This window comes from Biomphalaria glabrata, chromosome 14 (genome assembly GCF_947242115.1).
Source record: "Biomphalaria glabrata chromosome 14, xgBioGlab47.1, whole genome shotgun sequence".
Taxonomy (NCBI): domain Eukaryota; kingdom Metazoa; phylum Mollusca; class Gastropoda; family Planorbidae; genus Biomphalaria; species Biomphalaria glabrata.
In genome coordinates, this window is record NC_074724.1 from 9,845,342 (window position 1) to 9,866,022 (window position 20,681).

General features: G+C 34.9%; 1 protein-coding gene across 1 annotated transcript; it reads right to left on the reverse strand.

The window, feature by feature from the left end:
- Nucleotides 1-6,974: 6,974 nt before the first annotated feature.
- LOC106052598 (uncharacterized) lies at nucleotides 6,975-10,464 on the reverse strand. Its single transcript, XM_056011218.1, has 2 exons — nucleotides 10,343-10,464; nucleotides 6,975-7,530 (listed from the first exon to the last, which is right to left on the reverse strand). Exons 1-2 carry the CDS (start codon nucleotides 10,439-10,441, stop codon nucleotides 7,132-7,134), a joined length of 498 nt encoding a protein of 165 aa, XP_055867193.1. The 5' UTR covers nucleotides 10,442-10,464; the 3' UTR covers nucleotides 6,975-7,131.
- Between the last annotated feature and the right edge of the window lie 10,217 nt (nucleotides 10,465-20,681).

A 20,681-nucleotide genomic window follows, 5' to 3' on the forward strand; every position in this document is an offset into this window, starting at 1 on the left:
ATTTAATAATATACAGTATATACAGTATTATATCAAGCTGCTTTCAAATTTCAAGTCAAAGGTTAATATTCTTATAGGATTTATTGTTTAAATAATTTGTCATTGTTTTGATTTTCTCTTTGAATAAGGTATGTATTTTTTTTTTATTTTGTATATTTAAAGTAGTACTATCATGCAGGGCCGGTCTTAGGCCACTACAGCCTATGCGGCAGCAGTGAGCCCCGCACTTTCATAGGCCCCGCCCATATTCTAGGTGTAACTTATTAAAATAAACCATTTTTATTGATGGGTTTCTGGAATTCTCCTGAAATTGTAAAGTATACGAAAAAGTCATGAAAATCTTCTGAAATTATTCAAATCTTCTGACAACTGATGCAAATCTCCTTTAAAACAGACAAAATTGTCATATTCAATATGGAAAACGCCAATCCTACTAGCAATTAAACAAAAAAAAAACAGCATTGTCAGCCTTCATTGAATATAAATGTAATAAAAGACGAATTTAAGCCAAAACAAGAAGTTCTAATACTTAATTTACTTTAATAGTCACTGGCATACACATATAGATCTAAATCTATCTCGACCTTTTAAAAAACAAACAAAAATAAAGCAATATTTTGCTAGTCGATGGTAAATCTAAAAGGCAGGTCTGAATGTTTACTATCTACTGTAGATGGCTCATAAAGCTAATTTGACAGATATTTTGTACTTAGTAAAGTATGAATAAAATGCAAAGACGAATTTTTTTTCTAAAACAAAATCTTTTTTTTTCACTTATTATCACAGCCCAGAATAGGCCCCGCGCAATCCATTTCGCATAGGGCTCCGCAATCTGTAGGACCGGCCCTGCTATCATGTATAGTGCAACTTATAACGATAAACACTATGGCAATCTTAATGTGTGTATCTTTCATTTCCACGCTTGAGCACATTATAATTAATTTATTTTATATTGTACCTATTTAAATTTTACTCTTTTACTAAAACAAAACAAGAAGGAAGAAAAATCCCAATAAAAGAGACCAACAACCCCCGTACCCCACCCAAAAAAAACTTTTTTTTTTTAAGGAAACGTTTCTTTGTTGAATTTTTCAATGAGAGAATGAGAGAATAAGACCAATTAGAAAATAATTAAGGGGAGGTATCCCTAGAGAAAATTGAGTTTTAGGTCTAGGATATCGATTTTTAACTAATAACATAATTAAGTAGATCAATCATTTTTCTTTACATTACAATCATTTTTATTGCTTAAATCTGTGTCTAAAACATGTTTTTTTAATGTTTTTGTAAGGGCTATGAGACAAAATCTTAATAAAATTTATACTTTAAACTCATTTTTCTCAAAATGTTAGTTTTTGCACATGCCATTGTGCTTTACTAGGAATTTCTCCTAAACTTCTTTGATAGATTTTGATGAAATTTGAAACACTTCTTAAGGACATCATTAACTTTACTCGTACAATGATTTTTTTTCAATATTTTATTTATTTTTTTTTTAAAAAGTATTTTTAATTAATATTTATCCTGTTTTTTTAGGTCTAAAAAATACTAAAAATTCAAAAATTTGTAAAAAATTTAACATACTTAAATCTTTAATTCTGACATTGTACCAATTTAGAGGATCCTTTTTTCTTATCTTTTAATTCAATTTCATATATTTCTGATCAATAGATTTTACAAAATTCAGAGTTTTAATTTGTATACAATAAACAATATGGCCGCCGTTACCATGGCAACCATCATTCAAAAAAAACTTTTTTTTAGCATTATTTATTTTAGAATATCATTATATGTTACCATAACAAATTTAAAAGGCCTAGCTTCAGAAATAACAAAAATAAGATTTTCAGGGATACCTCCCCTTAAATAACATCATTTATACCAGTTTCACAATTAACCTCACCTTCATCTATCCCTAAGTCTGTTGGACCATTGAGACAGCACACAAGATCTGTCAACCGTCTTTTTACATTCCTCTCTGACCTTCGCCTTTGATAGAATTTCATCCACTGAGAGACCTGTACTTCAAATCTCTATATCTGTCTTTCCTTCATCTTCTTCCTGGAACTGTCCCTAAAAAAAAATCTTTGCGAGCCCTGGGGACCTTGTGATGTGGCCACTGAATTTTAATTTTCTATTTTTAACAGTGGATCCAGTGGATTTAACTATATCTTTATAACTAATTATAATTTATAGTCTCTAATTTTCTTAAAAAAAATATTAAAACGCATTTTTACTTACCTGAGTGGACCACTTCGGGGGACGAATTTTAGTTTGTGATTCTTCAGAAGCTGACTTTGTAACCTATTTGTTTTGTGGGGGGGGGGGAAGCATTTTTCATTTATCATTCTAATGATAAATATTTGTTCAACATTACTTCTACCTGCTTGAAGTCATTTCTTCGAGAAGAATTTCTCGGCTTTTATCATTAGTCTGTTGAGAATTATTCTTATCATCTAGACTTATCTTTCTATAGTTTTGACATTATCTCAAAATTATTTTCTTGAGCAAAAGTATATTTAAAGATTGGGTACATTCTTCTGGCCATTATTTTTCGTTCAATATTTACTGACAGATCCTCCTAAAACATTTTATTTTGGTTTTGATAGATTTTGGAGGCATCCATCTACTCTCAAAGCTAAATTTTTCTCTTCAAGTTTTATTCCTTAGGATTGAAATTCTAAAGTTTAATGATGCTTTTGTTCCTTCTCGCTGGGACTAGCTAGGATTTTGTCATAATTTGGGGCTTTACCTAATTGGGGGCATCAGCAGTTTGCGTAATTTTTAATATTTAATGTAAAAAAAAAACAATTCATTTGAGGGTCCTTCCCTCGTAAATGGAGGAGGAGGGGGGATTTTCAAATTATCCCCCAACTTAACATACGTCAATGCTGTCCCTTGTATTTCATTTCTCCGGTAACCAGTTCCTTCCCTATTCGCCACCTGATGAGGCGCTGTATGGAAGAACCACATCTCCATTATAGATCAATATCTACTGCATATTAATCCACCCACCCATAGATCCACCCATAGACACTCAAGCGCTTTCATTCTTATATGTAAACCTATTTACCCTAACTGACCATTTTTGTCACGTGATAAAAAGTTTCACTTTTGTTTACGCTGAAGGGCATACATGAACTCAGCTAGTGCGTAGTATGTTAGGGGAAACATTATTTTTGTCTCCATTTACATCTGTGTTTTTGAAAAATACTGAGTATTATCATTGGCCTCCTTCAATGGTTCCATAGCTTTCTTGGTCATTGTCTCTCTCCATCAGGTGCGGTCTAGAGCTATGTCTTCCCCATGGTCAGTATTGATGTTCACTGATTTGAGGTCACGTTTTATTACATGTATGTAACGGAGGTGGGGGCGACCATTTTTTCCTTGAGTCAGTCGCGAGCCAGTGTTTTTGCATTAAATACTGAGTATTATAAACGCTTTTCTTTTACCGGGATTTATGACTTGCTACAACTGAATTGTGCTTCTTGATAAGGATTCTACAATTTGAGTGATAGTGGAGACCAATGACCCAGTAAGTTTTTCTTTTTTTAGACCTTATCATACCTATACTTTTGTAATATTGATGTTTCGTGTTCTTAGTAAAAACACATTTCATAATTACATTTATTTCAGGATTATCCCTAACATTCAATCTGACAATTACCTTTAACTAGAGGAGAATTTTAGATTCAACATCTAGATCTACATATGTGTAAAAATGAATATAAATAAAAAAAAAAAAACACTGAAACGAAATAGTTACGACGAAATATATTATCAACTAGGTTACATTTTTCGTATTTTATCGTCCAGGGGAATGGGATAATTAGTGATCAGTGAGTGAAGTGTAGATGTAGAAGGTATATGATTAATATTTTGTATAGTTAAGACAGTCAGCACATTCACAGAACAACCATACAATTAATTAAATACTTTCCCTAAATTAAATTTCATATTTATTATACTCCATTTACAAAACAAGATATTTAGTATTTTGTCATATTTAACTTTACATTTTTTTATATTTATAAACCATCTTATTCTATTTTAACTCAAATAGAAGAGAGCACGTTGTTGAAATCGGCCTCAGAACGAGACAGCAGGAGGTCACTTACAAAGGCCACGGGATTCACATTTGAGACCAAAAAGAAAATTCGCTGCCGAGGACAGACGTGGATGGCGAAAAGAAAATTTAAATCGATTACCATCGGTCTATGGTTATGTCTGCCCTGGAAGTAGCATAAATATGTAGGTCACAACTTGGGCTGCATATCCAAGGAAAATACTGCATTCCTCATTAATCATCGGACTCAATGACATGCTTTTTCATTATTACTATAGTTATTGTATATTTCGTTTTTATAATTTATTTTTCCGCATGAGATTAGTGCCTAAAATATCTTTATTGTGTAAGATTTTATTATTACAAAATGCAATGTAGTGCTACATTAGAAAAACTTTTGTAAAGATTAATGTTTACACCAAACGACTTATTAATCCTCACAATTTCGAAATATATGTAGAGACTAAGAAAATTGTGTACCAAAATTGTAAGGTAATATTGTAAGATGTAAAGCATTTTACATAGAAATACAGTAACTTTGTTTTAATCATACGATTTTCCACTTCCCCCTTTCGCCAGGTAAAGATGCTGTTGATCCTTTTGAACTGTATTGATTATTATGTAATATGCATATCTAAAGAATGGAGAAGGAAGGGGATAGCTGTATATAGTGCTACTTTTACGCTTATAGCATGCTCAGAGAGCAATCGTCCTATCTCATTTGTGCACCGGTGGGAGTAGGTGGTATCTGGGAGAATGTGTTTCGTACTTCCTTTAGGCGCTCGAGTCGGGTGTCGAACCTCGAGGCCCCGTCATAGGTAGCCCTAGCAAAGCCGAATTCAAGCGTACTCTCGACCATGTTCTCGTTTTGACCAGAGCTAATTACCCAGGAATTACTGTCATTTAAATGATATGATCTTTATTCGTTCCTCGACTGAAATATTTGTAATAGGATTATGATTTGGCATTAGGGAAGATTATAAGAATGAAATCAAAGACTTAAGAAGCTTGTTAATTATTGTATATTGGTATGTTTAATATCTCCCACTTAGAGCCTCATCATAGTGTGTTTACATCGAGAATTACAACATTCATATCTATTGTTTGGACTCTAAGACCAGCCTCAAGCAACATATATTATTACTGTAACTAAGATGAAGATAGAAGAAACACTATCATAGTAACGGCTAAAGGGGTTTCTGAAGTGCGATTTTATTTTTCCTTTAGCGTAAAAACTTTTGTTTTATTATATCATATGACATTTCATTGAAAAAAAAATTATGTAATACTTTCGGGTAGCCATGGAAATGGCGGCCATCTTTAATATTAAAAAAAAATTAGTTTATACAATAAAATTCATTTTTTTTTCAAAATTAACATATCAAATCTGAAAATGCACAAGTCTTAAAGTTAAAAACTGTCTGAAAGGAACTAGCTAGATTTTAAACACTTTTTCTTTTTTATTCTATAATTTTTTAAACAGGATGAATTTTACTTTTCAAATGTAATTTTTTTTTTTCAAAGGATGATATTTTTTTAAATCCTTCAGATAAAGTAATTATAACTAGCTTATTCTCTGTTTTTATCTCTGAAAATACATACCAAATTTGACACATTTATCTCTATTAGTTTCATAGACTTTAATTTTTTTTACAGGGGGGCGGTCACTAAAAATTCATTGTGAAAAAAAAAAAAAAAACGCTAATCCGTAACGTCTCGTTGAAATTTCGCCAATTAAGGGGTGTCTCTACATCAACTATATATATATATATATATATATATATATATATATATATATATATTAGTGTGTGTTCTTCATCATCTTAATTTTTTTTTTTTTTTTAATTATTAAAGGATTATATATCGCAAGTACGAATATTAAAGCAGTTATCCTGCGGCTGAATTTCAAATCCTTTTATAATAGTCTGGATACAGTAAACGACTATCGACATTTAAAATACAGCCAAAAAGATTTTGACCCAAGTAATAAAGTGAAAGCGATTGGCGATGTGTGACGAGTCAAAAAAAATTGTATTCTGCTTTCGTCACAATACAGGAGGCGTGGTGGCTGAGCAGTAAAGCACTTGGCTTCTGAACCGGGGGTCTCCTGGTTTGAATCCTGGTGAAGACTGGGATTTTTATTTCTGGATCTTTGGGCGCCTCTAAGTCCTACCAGCTCTAATGGGTACCTGACATTAGTAAGGGAAAAAGTAAAGGCGGTTGGTCGTTGTGCTGGCCACATGACACCACCCTCGTTAACCGTAGGCAACGAAAACATATGATCTTTACATCATATGCCCTATAGACCACAAGGTGTGAAATTCACAATCAGTCAAATTAGTCACAATTATTCAGTGCTATCCTATATATAGGTGGTTTGGGGCAGATATAAACTTTTTTTAATAGACTACAGTACAGTGTTTCTTTATCAGATATCACACACCTATAAAAAATATATTATGTTTAGATCTTGATCTCGATCGAAGCCAGTAGAGTTGAAATTCTAAAGAGATGTTTCTTTAGAGCTTTAAAATGAATACAAATAAAAAATATTAAAAGTTGATTTATTAACATATGATGTATTAAAATAATTTTTATAAGAGTTTTTGGATAGAACTAGATTTACTACACTGTTTTAGCCTCTTCAGTGGCGAAGCGACTATTGAATATCTCATACATAGAAATATAATATGTAGGTATGTGCCCAGCACCAACTTCAATGTACTCTTATTACTTTCTTCTGAAACTTCAATGTGGATCCAATTAGCATACTACAGTAACATAAAGCATTGTATAAGAAATGCAAAGTCAACACAAAATTCCAGTAACATAAAGTATTGGAAATAGACAACAATGAATTTCCAAAATTTAAAATGTCTTCAATTTCCGTCGTTAATTTTGACAAAAACATTAATTCTATAGTTATTTTTTTAGTTTATTAGCCTTTCCACTCAGAATCCTATAAAGGTTCCGTTTTTGTGCAATACCCTTTGATTTCAATAAGAAGGTAAATCAAAAGGAATTTAAAATCTTTTTTTAATACTTTGTACTACACAAAAGTAGAGTTATTTCTCTAGTTTCTCTTGTTTCAAATTATGTGGCATGATGTCTCTTTTTCTAGGAGTTTGTATGTTAAGCGGTTTACGGCAATCGATTTTGTATTTTCTTTTTTTCTGCCTTCTCGTGTCAGTACATTCTTCATAATCCTTGATCGTAATAGAAGCATCATTAAAATTACATTTACCAGTGCCAAAATGTTCTACAAGAAGTCTTTTCTTTGAAGAGTTGCTCTTTGTTTTGGATAACATGTCACCAAGAACCTCCCTCAAGCTGTTGCTCGTCTCACCGTAGTAGATCCATCCACATAAACAGCGAATTTCATACACAACCTTTTCAGCATCAAAGAAACGTGAAGCTTTGTTGCTCCAAAAATCAGTTTTTCCTACAAGCTTGAGAGTCTCATCCTGTGAACATGAAAAATAGAAAATTTTGGAATTTTAAAATTTTGTTATTTAAAGACTAAGTAAGAGTAAAGTTCGCCTTTCAGACCTTGTGGTCTTTAGGGCAGATGATGTAAATGTCATCTGTTTATGTGGCCTACCTTTAACGAGAATGCTATGCACAACCAACCGCTTTAACATTTCCACCACTAATGTCAGGTACCCATAAGAGCTGGGTGGACTCAGGGGCACCCCAAAAATTCAAAATCCTAGTCTTCACCGGGATTCGAACCCAGGACCTCAGGTTCGGAAGCCAAGCGCTTAGCCATTCTACCACCGCGAACAAGTATTCACAAAATAGCAAGGCCGGACCGTTCTAAATAAGAAAGATCACTCTTTTTTATTTAAATTCTACCTCACGTAAAAAAGAGGGTGCGAAGTAATCTACTCTGTAGCAACTATCGAGGCGACAGAGGCTCATGAAAAAAAGTGTGTGTGGGGAGGGGGAGAACAATTAAACACTAAATAGCAGCGCGGTACATAACCATTGTGACCAAGAAGTCATGGAAAAAGAACAAATAATATACTATGTTCACCAGTAACTAAATAGCATGGCCAGACTTCATTGTGTAGCCCTATGCGAAACGGATTTCGCGGGGACCAAATTTGGGTAGAGAAACGGATAATACGTGAAATTTCAGAGTTTGTATTAGAAAATAAATTCGTCTATGCATTTCATTCATTCTTTACTACATGGAGAATTACTTTACGAGAATTGCGTATTGCGAACTTATACAGTATATTATAATAATTCTGTTTACTACATAGATCACGCTCAATAGCAAGAATTACCGAATATTTCAATCTATATTTAAGAATTGTTGACCTCGAAATTCTTCATTAGTTTGAGGCGCGATAAGCTTGTTTCACCAAATTACACAATTACAGCTAATGCATAATGCCGTTTTGATTTATAGCGCGTAAGACTGGCGTTTTCCATATTGAATGACACCCAAAAATGATCATTTTTGTCTATATATTTCCGTATATTAAAAGGACATATTCGTATATTTTGCAATTTTGGGAGATTTCCAGGAGGGCGTGGAAATCTGTTTTAAGTTACAAAAAGCTTAAATTTAATAATTTATACACCTTGAATTAACCTATGAAAGTGCGGGGCCCACAGCGGTCGCATAAGTTGCAGTGGCCTAATGCCGGCCATGCAAAATAGCGGCGTATGCTACGCCACAGGTCGACTAGTTAGTAATAATTTAATAAACATATAGAAATGGTATTAATTTTTGAGAATATTAAGTCCTTATACAAATGAAGAGGGCTGTGCTTCAGAAGCTACATACGTACATACATTTACCATAACATTGTTTGCTTCCGAACCGGTGGTCTCGTGTTCGAATCCTGGTGGAGACTGGGAGATTTAATTTCGGGATCTTCATATATATATATATATATATATATATATATATATATATATTATGTTCTGTGTGTAAGACAATTTAAACAATAAAATATGTTTGTTTTTTTTTTCGTTTTTTTCACTTCTTAAGCTTACAAACTACTCTACGCCTTAATTGCTGACACTTAACATGATTTCCAGCTCGCGATCAACGAATGTGCATAGGCTGTTCCTATGTTGGTTATCTATAAGCCTTCAAAACTACAGACTTGATGTTCCAGAAGTCATTGTATAAAATCTACTTACTTCCAAAAATTATCTTACGACACTCGCTTAATGTGGTAGAAGACTTATCATATCTTCGAAGCATATTATCATATGAAGAATTAATTTCATGGAAAGTTGATTATCCCTTTGTCAAGGCCAGTAGTGCTTTTTAATGCCTTCAGGCAAGTGTTTGGTGGGAAAGCATTGGTTCTTTCAACCCTTCAATATCTGACACGTGGGTGTTATACAGAAAGCAACAAAGATTTCTTGATCGATTTCATCAAAGATGTGTGTTCTTCATCATGGACGTATAGGTTGCAATATCACACTGAAAACAGCGATGTTCTTATTATACTCCGACAGTTACGCTGGGCATGCCACGTATCTCGGACGTATGTCAAAAGCAGTCTTCTGTGGTTAACTGAAAGATGTTCGGATTAACAGAGGTGCCCTACGAAACGTCTTTAAAATAAATAAGTATTTTTTTGGCCCACTTCCTTTAAAAGGGAACTAGAAGAGAGCAAACGGCTGCAGGGCGGCTTCAGAACTATATCTGAGCTCTATTTAGTCTGTCAGTGTATAATGACAATATGTCAAAACTGCGCGCTATAAAAGTAGTTAAATTGTTTTTTTTTATTTACAACTAAAGCCAAGTTCATATCGAAATTGTTTTAAAAAAGAACATTTCAATCAGTATTTCATTTCATTAGTTAATAATTAAATCGAAAATGTATTTAATAGTAAGCCAGTGATACCTTTTCCATTGTAACCTTAGATTCACATTTTGTGTACCAATGTGCAAATCTATGAATAAAGCTTGAGTTATTAATGATTAAGTATGTGACCTTAAAAAAACAAAACATATTTCTCCTGAAGTTTTTTATTTTAAAGCCTTTATTTTATAAACATACGCTTGCATAGATTCTTTTAACATTAAATGGTTAACTTTAAAAAAAAATAGAGTTTTCATTAGATTTTTTAATGATCTTAAATATCATTATGTCCGTTTTTCATTTTCTCCCCAGTTTCTTAGATTTAAATGTGACGAACGGACAGAAGGACAGACGGACAAACAGACCACACTAAACAAATACCGTCTTTTTCTCTTTTGGAGGCCGCTAAAAATACATATTGAAAAAAAAAATTGTTACTTACTTTCTTGTTGACATTTTTTGCTATATCCAGCTTAGAAAATGATTCGGCTAAATCATCCTTTTTATCTTCAATATCATCGGTGTAGCAGTTTTTTGCCATCGTGTTTATAAGTTGTTGTTTTTTTAAAAACTTAAAGTTTGTAAAAGAAAAAAAGAACAATAGTGTAATTAAAGAAGAACTAAAATGCTAAATTTATCTTATATTTCTATTTGTATATATATATATATATATATATATATATATATATATATTATTTCGAAAACGGCTCTAACGATTTTCTTAAAAATTTCACGGTATGTGCATAATAGTGAAAAAAAAATCTCAATTCATTGGCTATATCGGGAAAACTCGAGGTCGACCGTTATATCGGTTTGAAAATGGCTCATTATCGAAAAATTAATTTTCGCTAGAATGTTTTATGAATAAAATTTTCTATATGACGTCAATGGGAAAAAAAAATTTGATACTGCTTACGTCACTAGGCTCACAGCAGTACACTAAGACATTTCTTCGAAAACAAGAAAGTTTAAATGATTCAATTGGCGTAACATTTGCGCACCATCTTATTGTACATTGATCCATGGGCGTAGCCGGGGAGGGTGGGGTTCAAACCCCCTCCCCGAAATGAAATCCCGCCCTCTGGGGGGGGGGGGGGGATCGGAATTTAGTGACTTCTTTTTTGCTTTGATTTTGTTTATTTTAGGTGAGATTTTAATACTAAACCATCACTTGCCCCAGCACAACCAATGGGGTTTTGAGTTTAAAACCCCTACCAGGGGGGTCCGAGTTAAAAAAAACCTTCCATGAGTTTTGAGTCTAAAACCCCTTACCAGGGGTTTTGAGTTTTAAACCCCCTACTTGTGATTTTAGCAGTTAACTCCCCCTCTTTTATAAAACAAAACAACAAAAAAATGCAAACGAAAATCCCCTAATTCCAAGAGCACAGTTAAGGGAGATTTTTATTTTAAACCCCCCTCCAAAATTTACGATAAACCCCCCCTTCAATATAAAAAAAAGCTAATTTGGCACTCAAAATGTTATGAGCGTAGCTAAATGGGTTTTGACTTAGTTTTGAGTTTAAACGCCACTTCAACGGTGTTTGAAGGTAAAAAAAAATAGCTCTTTAATAACAAAGCAAATTATACACTCAAAATGGTATGAGTGTAGTCAAAGGGGTTCTGAATTTAAACTCCCTCAAGTGGAGTTTGAAGCTAAAAAGTAGCTCTTCAATATAAATAAAAGCAAATTACTCACTCTAAAATCTATAAGCGTAGCCAAAGGGGTTTTAAGTTTAAACTCCCCGCCAGGGAGGGTCTAAGTCAGTAAGAATAGCACATTAGGTTTTTGAAATAAAACTTTTTAATAGCAGGAAAATGCACTGTAGATACCTCAGAATATGCATTTTGTTGGCTTTCAATATCAGAAATAGTGCTTAGCGGAGGGGCTTCGCCCCGCGCTGGGGGAGCTCCTAGCGCTCCCCCAGACCCCCTTGTTAGTAATGGCGGGGAATCTACAATTTTCTCACTAACTCATGGAAGAACCTATTCTATGGCACAATAAACGTCTTCCGAAAGAATGAATGGTCAGAATGCAATAAAGATTATGTACACACACAAACATAAATACATATTTAAAAAAAATCCACCCCCCCAACCCCCCCCCCCGAAAAAAAATCCTGGCTACGCCCATGCATTAATCCATTATGAAACTATGGAAGAAAAATAATGAAATTAAATATATTTATGTATGATTAGTTATTGTGTTTTAAATGCTTTTTAAATTGCTTACATTTAAATTGCGTACACCCGTAGGTTATTATTTTGCTGGTGAATTATTGCAATGTGTTTAAGCTTTGAAGTCTACTGTTCCATACCAAAACATATGAAATAGTCATAACACAGATTATCTATGCCTTACTTGCACAACCAGGGCCGACCCTAACATTTGAGGGGCCCTATGCGATCCAGTAAGGGTAGGGATAAGGATAATAAGTGAAAATAAAGATTTTGTATTAGAAAATAAATTCGTATATGCATTACATTTTTATTAAATGAAAGCTGACGATAGCGTTTTTTTTTGTATCACGCGTAAGACTGGCGTTTACCATATTGATTGACACCCGAAAATGACAGTTTTATCTTTTTAAGGACATTTTTATGAGTTTCAGGAGATTTCCAGGAGTTCCTTAAAAACAAGGAGACCACGGGTACCCTAATATAAATTATAATGGTTTAATTAAAAAGTAACCATTTTAGAAGTTACACTGCAAAGACTTTCTTCCAAGCCTGTAATAGCCCAATAGTTTTACGCGAAAGAAGCAATGTAAAACGTTAAGACGTGAGCTGTGGTTTTCTATAGGCCTACTGTTGTGGGGAGACTTTCTATTCTAATCGCCATGTACAATTACATTGAGAACTGACAGAACGAAAAAGAAACTCTTCAGATTGATAGTCTTTACCCGATCGTTCATTTTCGTTATTACAACAATATTCCCAAAATGACTTCGAGTATATATCCATCTTTAACAAATTATTCATCCTAGCGAGGCTCGGTCACATGATATTAACATTTTATATGACGTAATGATTTTTATATTTTAATATGTTTTTAATGTGCGCTTTTATATTAACGATTTACATCATATTGTGCATTAGGAAATTTATATTGTTACTTAGACTATGTAATGATGTCAAACAAAAATTAAAAAAAAATGGATGCAAGTGAAGTAGCCATAAAAAATACCTAAAATTGTTGAATACATTTTGAAAGGGTAATTTTAACACTATAAGCACACTTGTTGGCTAATGCATCTTTTTTTTCTATATTTATTTGTTTGATTCTCTCAAAACAATAATTATTAAATTTGTTTTGATAAAAAAAATCATAAATTGTATTAAATGAATAATAAAAAAAGATGTTACAATTACTTACCTGCTACAAAAAACAAAACAAAAAATGCGGATGCTAATATAAAATGTTAATTAATTTACGGTAGCTAAGGAGTTATACACAATAAAAAGCAAAACATATCTATAGCTATAGCTTTCACTTGTATGATGTTATATAATATTCAATTATTATTTATTTTTTATTTTAACGTTTTAAAAAAACTTAATCATAAAATGTATACATTTAAAACGATTTGGAGCCTTCACCTCTTACCTGGAGTAATTAGCGTGTGTGAGTACCCACAATGTAACAACGGGAATTCTCGATATTACTTGTAGAATCGATCAATGTATTTACTTGTAACAATGGAGACTGATAATTCCTTATATAATTTAGTATACTATATTATGACAAATTTCGCCACTATTTATATATATTTATTTTAGTCTTAATTATGTATCCCGCGGCCTTTGTAAGTGACCTTGAGCCAGTGGCGTATCCTGGAGAGGAGGGGGTAAGGGCGACCGCCCCCTCTCACTCAGCCTACACTAATTGTATACGAAATTATTAGTTATGTAAATAATATATATATAACTTATTTATTTTTCAAACTATTTTTAGATTATTTCGACCCTCCGCTCTAGTATGTTGGCTGATTTGGTAGGATGGGAAGGTGGTGATAGCATCAATCCCAGCCCCCCCCCCCCAACCACCATAAACTTTCAAGTTTGGGGGGCTGTCCCATTTATTTGTACAAATCACATCATGCTAACAGAATCAATCTAATATATATATATATATATATATATATATATATATATATATATATATATATATATATATATATATATATATATATATATATATATATATATATATATATATAAAATTAAAACTTGTTACTGATATTTTATAACCGATCTTTATATTATGACGTTCTCCTGTTAGCCGATTGGGAGGGGGTAGGCAAATACATCTACTGCACCTAAACCCTTTGATTTAGGGCCGGTCCTACTTTTATTCAGAAATCATAGTTTGTGAACAAATTTAGCTGAATTACTATATAATTTTTATATCATGTAGCTACGCTTCTGGTATTCAAGCAATGTATTCAATCTACGACGTCTACTATTCCATACAAAAACAAAGGAGATGGACTTTACGGAGCTTCTCTATGCCGATGATTGCGCCCTGCGAACCCACAATGAACATGATCTCCAGAACGCGGTCAATGAATTTGCATACGCTGCTGCCTCTTTCTGTTTATATTTAAAGCTCGGGGAAAAAAAAGTCATGTTCCAGAAGTCGCCCAATAAACTTACTCAGCCACACAAGATCACCGTATACGGACAGTCCCTGGTCGTGCTAGTCTACTTCACATATCTAGTTAGTAAGGGCAATTGATAACCGTCTGGCGAGTAGCGCTTTTGGACGCCTTCAGGCGAGAGTTTTGAGAAATAAATCGCTCCGCCGCCTGCCTACAAAAATCAATGTTTACCATGCGGTGGTTCTCTCAAGTCTTCTTTATGGATCTGAGACATGGACACTATACAGAAAATTCCACCATGGACATGCGGTGGCAAGACCGCACTAAATTAACGATGTCCTTGCGAACGCCGACTTCTTATGGTCCGACAGTTACACTGGGCTGTGCACGTATTCCAAACGTAACGAACGTATGCCAAAAGCAGTCTTTTTTTGGTGAGCTAACAGGTGGTAGACGTAACAGAGGGGCCCCACAGAAACGCTCAAACACAAGCTTAGGCGCCAACTTGCTTTAGCTGACATAGAAGAGAGCACCTGGTTGCATTCTTTGGAGTAATGATGGGTCAAATGAGGCAGCGATTGCACGAAGACATCAACATCAGGTTTCGTTTGGACGGCAATGTATTCAATCTTCGACGTCTACTGTCCCATACAAAAACAAAGGAGATGGTCAAAGGCCAAGAGATACACATTTGATACCAAAAGAAAATCCACTGCCGAGGACAGACGCATACGGCGAAAAGAAAATCTAAATTGACTACCTGCGGACAATTGTTTTGCTTGCCCTGGAGGTGGCAAATATGTAGGTCAGAGCTGGGGCTCCACAGCCACTGATATACTGCATTCCTCACTAATCTTCGACTCGAAGACAAGTCTTCTTTTTATTATAATTTTAATAGTCTGCTAATGCATGGAGTCATGTGTAATTGGTATCTAAGTATAACTACGCGCTAAAGTGTTCATTACTTATTTGGGAATATCCAAGTGAAGGATGTCTTCACATCTTTGCATTAGGTCGACATATGATATTACGTAATAGATTTATAAAACAACACGAGTTGATTATTTATCCGATCCGCTTTTAGCGAATAATTTTTTTTTTGGCAGACCCACTATGGGGTCCCCGTGCCACAATTATAAACACAATTTTATAATAGAATAGACATATATGTTACAATTGTTTTGTCATATCTGTCTTTGGTATTAATATCTAAATGTCGTATTTATTTAAACATTTTGGGGATATATAATGGGGGGGGGGATATTTTTTAAAAAATGTTTACATGTTTCGGATAATTCCTTAGAGTTTAAGATAATTTATATCCTAGTCCAAACCTCCTGCTTGACGATGGTGGATGGGAGCGGGCAGGGTTAGAACTCGGGCTTAATGATAATTCCGAAAAAAACAGTCCAAAGCGCAAACCGCACGAGCAGGCAGCCATCGGAGGATGGAGTGGTGTTACACGGTGCACCAAAATTACCGAATTATAACAGTCAAAATAGAGTTTTCCCAGTAGGATCACTGAGCTAGCGATATACATCAACTGTTAAATTACTTGGTAAATCGTTAAAGCCGATTTGAGATCCGCTGTCCGCCTATGTCCCACGTAGAAGTGACTTATATTGTAATAGAAGGCCTCTTATCTCAAATAGCTTAGGGCTTTACGAGGCTAAATCCGGTCCTGCTTAGGGCTCGCAAAAATGTTACCTTCCTACAGGGAGCAATATTTAGAAAAAGAAGAAAATGCTCCCAAAGAAACCAAACGAAAGACACATTTAAATAATGGACATCTCTATTACTGGAAGAGACTACTAAAGTCAAAAGACAGAGAGGAATGAAGAAAGACGTTCAACTGTTCAACATACTTGGGATAAGCGAAATGGAAGTTTCTTAAATCAGCTTTATCTTCTTTTTTTTCACTAGAAAATTGTCTTGACTTGTAAATTTATTTGTAATGCCCCGGTTCTCTACCTTGAGTGATGTTTGTAAACCCAAGTACAACTCTGGTTTCTAGCTCATTGCCCAATTTTATATTTAGCATGGGTCATTCTCTGGAAGTTGACGTATATTACCCGCGGCCCGTTGTTTTTTTTTGTTTGCGATTCACTGTCGATGAGTCACTGAGAGTGGTTTGTAAACAATTAAACGAAATAATAATGTTATAAGTAAAGCGAATGCGTAAAAATGTAAAAATAGTATGAGTGAATGTTGCTATCAAAATAGCTAATAGACTTATATCCATTTTTCAAATAAAAACATTTGTTTGTAGGCCTACATATATTTGATTAAAATAAAATGAATAGACTTAATTTTGTATGTCCATGTGTTAAAGAATAAAGTAGACCTTGAGTTAGACATAGATCTAGATCTAGAGTAATCTAGAGTTAAATATTGGCTTGGATAGAGTTCATTTGGCACGTGCGCATGCGTGACCTTTTTAATTAGTTGTACGCGAATGAATGAAACTATTAGAATATTTCTTAACACGGCTACGCAGCTTAAGGGCGAACGATTGAATGAAAAATGCTTTAGAAAAAACAAATTTGAATGTTAATTTGATTAAAATATGAAATGAATGGACTATAATTAGAATGTTCATGTATAAAACTATATTTGCGAAGAGAAGTTATATCATCTTAGAGTGTAATTAGAGTTTGAGACCTAGGAATAGAAAGATGTGTAACATTAAGGTATTGTGTAATGAAAGAATGCTCATCAAGAATTCTACATTCTCAGATATAAGGATCGAATTTATTTAAAAAATGCTTTTGAAACACAAATTTAAAGGTTAATTTTATTAAATAATGAAATCAATGACTATATTTTGTATTTTCAAGTGTCAAAGTAAAAAAAACATCGGTGATTGCCGAACTGTAGATTACGCCTCTTAATTTCTCCCATCTGATAGAGATGTCTTCTTCATCACTTAACGAGGGGATTGAACTGTTCAGGAGCTCGCCAAAGAGGTCACCTACATGGTTGACGTTAATTCGCTTAGTTCTAGGTTGAGTGGAAGTATATGCCTTCTTGATAAGTAGTTTGATTTTGCTTAGCACTAGTGAATGGTCTGAGTTGCAGTCCGCACTATGGTATGAACGGGTGTGGATGACACTTTTCAGATCCATCCTTCGGGTGATGCAGAGGTCAAGCTGGTGCCACCTTTTTGAGCGTGGGTGCTGCCAAGAGACTTTATGGTGTTCCTTGCCAGAGAAGAATGTATTTGTTACACACAGTTCATAAGAGCTACTGAACTCGAGTAGCCTTTGGCCATTGTCGTTGATTTTGCCAACACCATGAGGTCCCAAACATTTTGGCCATGCATCATTTCCATCACCAACACGGGCATTAAAGTCTCCATTTATAAAGAGGTGCTCGGATTTTGGAATACCTTTAATAACGTCCTCTAGAGCTTGAAAGAATCTGTCTTTGTCCTCTTCCGGTGCAGCAAGGGTTGGTGAGTAAGCACAGATTATATTAACTTTGTCTTGCGGTGATGCAAATTTCATGTGTGCTGCTCTTTCATTGCCAATGGGAAACATTGCAATGCAGGGGACGAGACTGTTTCTTATTGCGAAGCCGACGCCATGAATTCTGGGGCTTTGTTCTGGTTTTCCTTGCCAGTAGAATGTATAGTTGCTTTCTGTAAGAGATCCACTGTCTGCCAGTCTGGTTTCTTTCAGACAAGCCACATCAATGTTTAGTCTGCTGAGTTCTCTGTCGATGATTGCTGTTTGACGCATGTCGGTGACGAGTTCAGGGTCAGTATTGAAGCCAGGACACATTGTCCGTATGTTCCAGCTTGCTAAACGCATTAATGTTGACGGCAGTAGCTATCCAGTGAGGCTAAAAAGCCCCTCCTACCATCAAGAGTGGTCCCTGGCGTTCCAGCTTACGCCAATCAGCTAGCAAATTATCACCGGTAACTACCACTCTCCGTGTTTTTTCAAAGACATTACTGTCAGAGATGGAGTGACCTCTCCATTGCTGGGAGAAAGCCTGGGCGGTAAATTTGCGAGTGCTGGGCTGCCCACACGTCAGCACACGCCTCTCTTTCATACTGACCGGGTCCAAAGGGATGGAGAGCCATCACAATTTGGGGACAGTTGGCTGCAGGAGTTTGCCAGAGAGCAGTAGTCTTACGACTGTCCCCCCGCCTACGGGGCTCTAGTACCGGGTTTTCTGTTAGGGTTTACTCCCTTAGCCTTAGACCTTACAGGGACACACACACAAGGCAGTGCGGCTATTGACCTATAGCTAGGGGTTTGGTTTGTGGGCAACAGGGCGTGTCCGCACGCCGACGGGCCAAGCCTGCCTCACATCTTGGGGCCAAACCTCCTTCGAGACCCTTGCAGTTTAGCCTGAGGCTTCGCAGCCTCAGTTTCCATCTGCCACCACGAGGAGGTACTGCATAGGACTTGCTGTGGAGAGGCTATGTACTGGCAAGAGAGACTTACAAAATTGCTCCCCTTTCACAGATGCTAGCCAGCGGTGGCAACAAGTAAAGTTACCACACTAGACGCTTTACACCGCCATTGGACAGTTCACACAGCCATTGGGCAGAGGGACGCCTCTTTGTAATGTTTTTTTTTCTAAAACATAAAGAAAGTATTATTTCTTTAAAAAATCTTTTATGTTTAAAGTTGGCATTGGCGGGAACTAAAAGAGATCGTTTCAAAAGGTTTTGGGATATGAATTTTTTTTCTCAATGAGTGTCTTTTCTACATTAAATATCTCAAGATTTAATATTTTCCCTAACGATTTTAACAAATCCGATGCAAGAACCCATTAGGTGTTATTTAAAAGATAGTAACATAATTTTAATGCTAATGCTAAAAATACTAAAAATAAACTGAAAAAAAGCAATAAATGAAGGGGAAAAAAACATACAAAGAAAAAATTGGGAATTTCTTTGCCTAGAACAACTCAAAACAATGCTGAAAGGGATTAAAGAAAATAACTGGCTACGCCTCAAAACGAGAACAAATTTCAGTGGATGATGATGAAAAATTCGCTAACGAACTAAATTATTTTTATTCTCGTTTTGAAGATTTTGTTGATCTACACAAAGAACTTTTCAACACTCTGTCCAAACAGAAAACAAGAGCCCTACGTCAATTTTGTAACTGAGGATGAAGTGACCTTGTTTTAAAAGAGTAGACGTAACAAAAGCTTCTGGACCAGACAAAATTAGTGGCAAGCTGATCACGCTATGTGCAGAACAAATCTCTTTTATCTTCTCTCACATCTTTAACCTCTCATTGCAAACGTGCGTAATTCCACACATATGGAAAACTTTAGAGATCATACCAGTGCCTAAAAAAAATCAAAAATAGATTGCTTAAATGATTTCCGCCCAGTAGCACTAACACCTATTATTATGAAATGTTTTGAAAAATATATGCTTAAACAACTTGTAGCAAAAGTCAATGACAGCCTAGACCCTCAACAATTTGCATACAAAGCAGCTAGAGGAACTGAGGATGACATTCTATTGCTTTTGGACCAGCTTTATAAGCATCACGATATACCCAAAACATATGCACGAGTCCTCTTCGTAGATTTCTCCTTGGCTTTCAATACCATACAGCCACATCTAATGATAAACAAACTGAGTAACTTAAATGTAAGCCCTTACTTGCAAGCACCTGTTCTAAACTTTTTAACCCAACGGCCCCAGTATGTTAAAGTCAACAACACCAAATCGTCAACTTTCTCCTGTACTATACACTCTTTACACTAATGACATAAGAAGCATCTATGACTCAGTTAAGCTCATTTAATTCGCTGATGATACTGTCATAGTCGGTCTTATTTCAGGAGACGAAACTCAGTATCGAAGCTCGATAGAAGGGTTTACAAACTGGTGCACCGACAACTTTCTAGAACTGCATGTAACAAAAACTAAAGAACTTATAATATATTTTAGAATGAAAAAACAAACTATACGTGAACTGCAAATAAACACTACATATATAGAACAAGTAAATGCATATAAATATCTAAGCGTTATCATCAACAACAAGCTTTCGTGGGAAGACCACCTTGGAACTCTGACAAATAAAACAGCCCAGCGACTCTATTTTCTATACAAACTCAATAGCTTTAAACTAAACAAGAAAATCTCTGAGACTTTTTACGGCGCGACTATACAAAATCTGCTAACATACGGAATAACTTGTTGGC

What these genes read in the sequence shown, in the direction of transcription:
- LOC106052598 (XM_056011218.1), bottom strand. Translation starts at nt 10,441, where the DNA reads ATGGCAAAAAACTGCTACACCGATGATATTGAAGATAAAAAGGATGAT. An exon ending in CAAAAAATGTCAACAAGAAA is followed by an intron (nt 7,531 to 10,342) that starts GTAAGTAACAAT and finishes TCATGTTCACAG; the next exon opens with GATGAGACTCTCAAGCTTGT.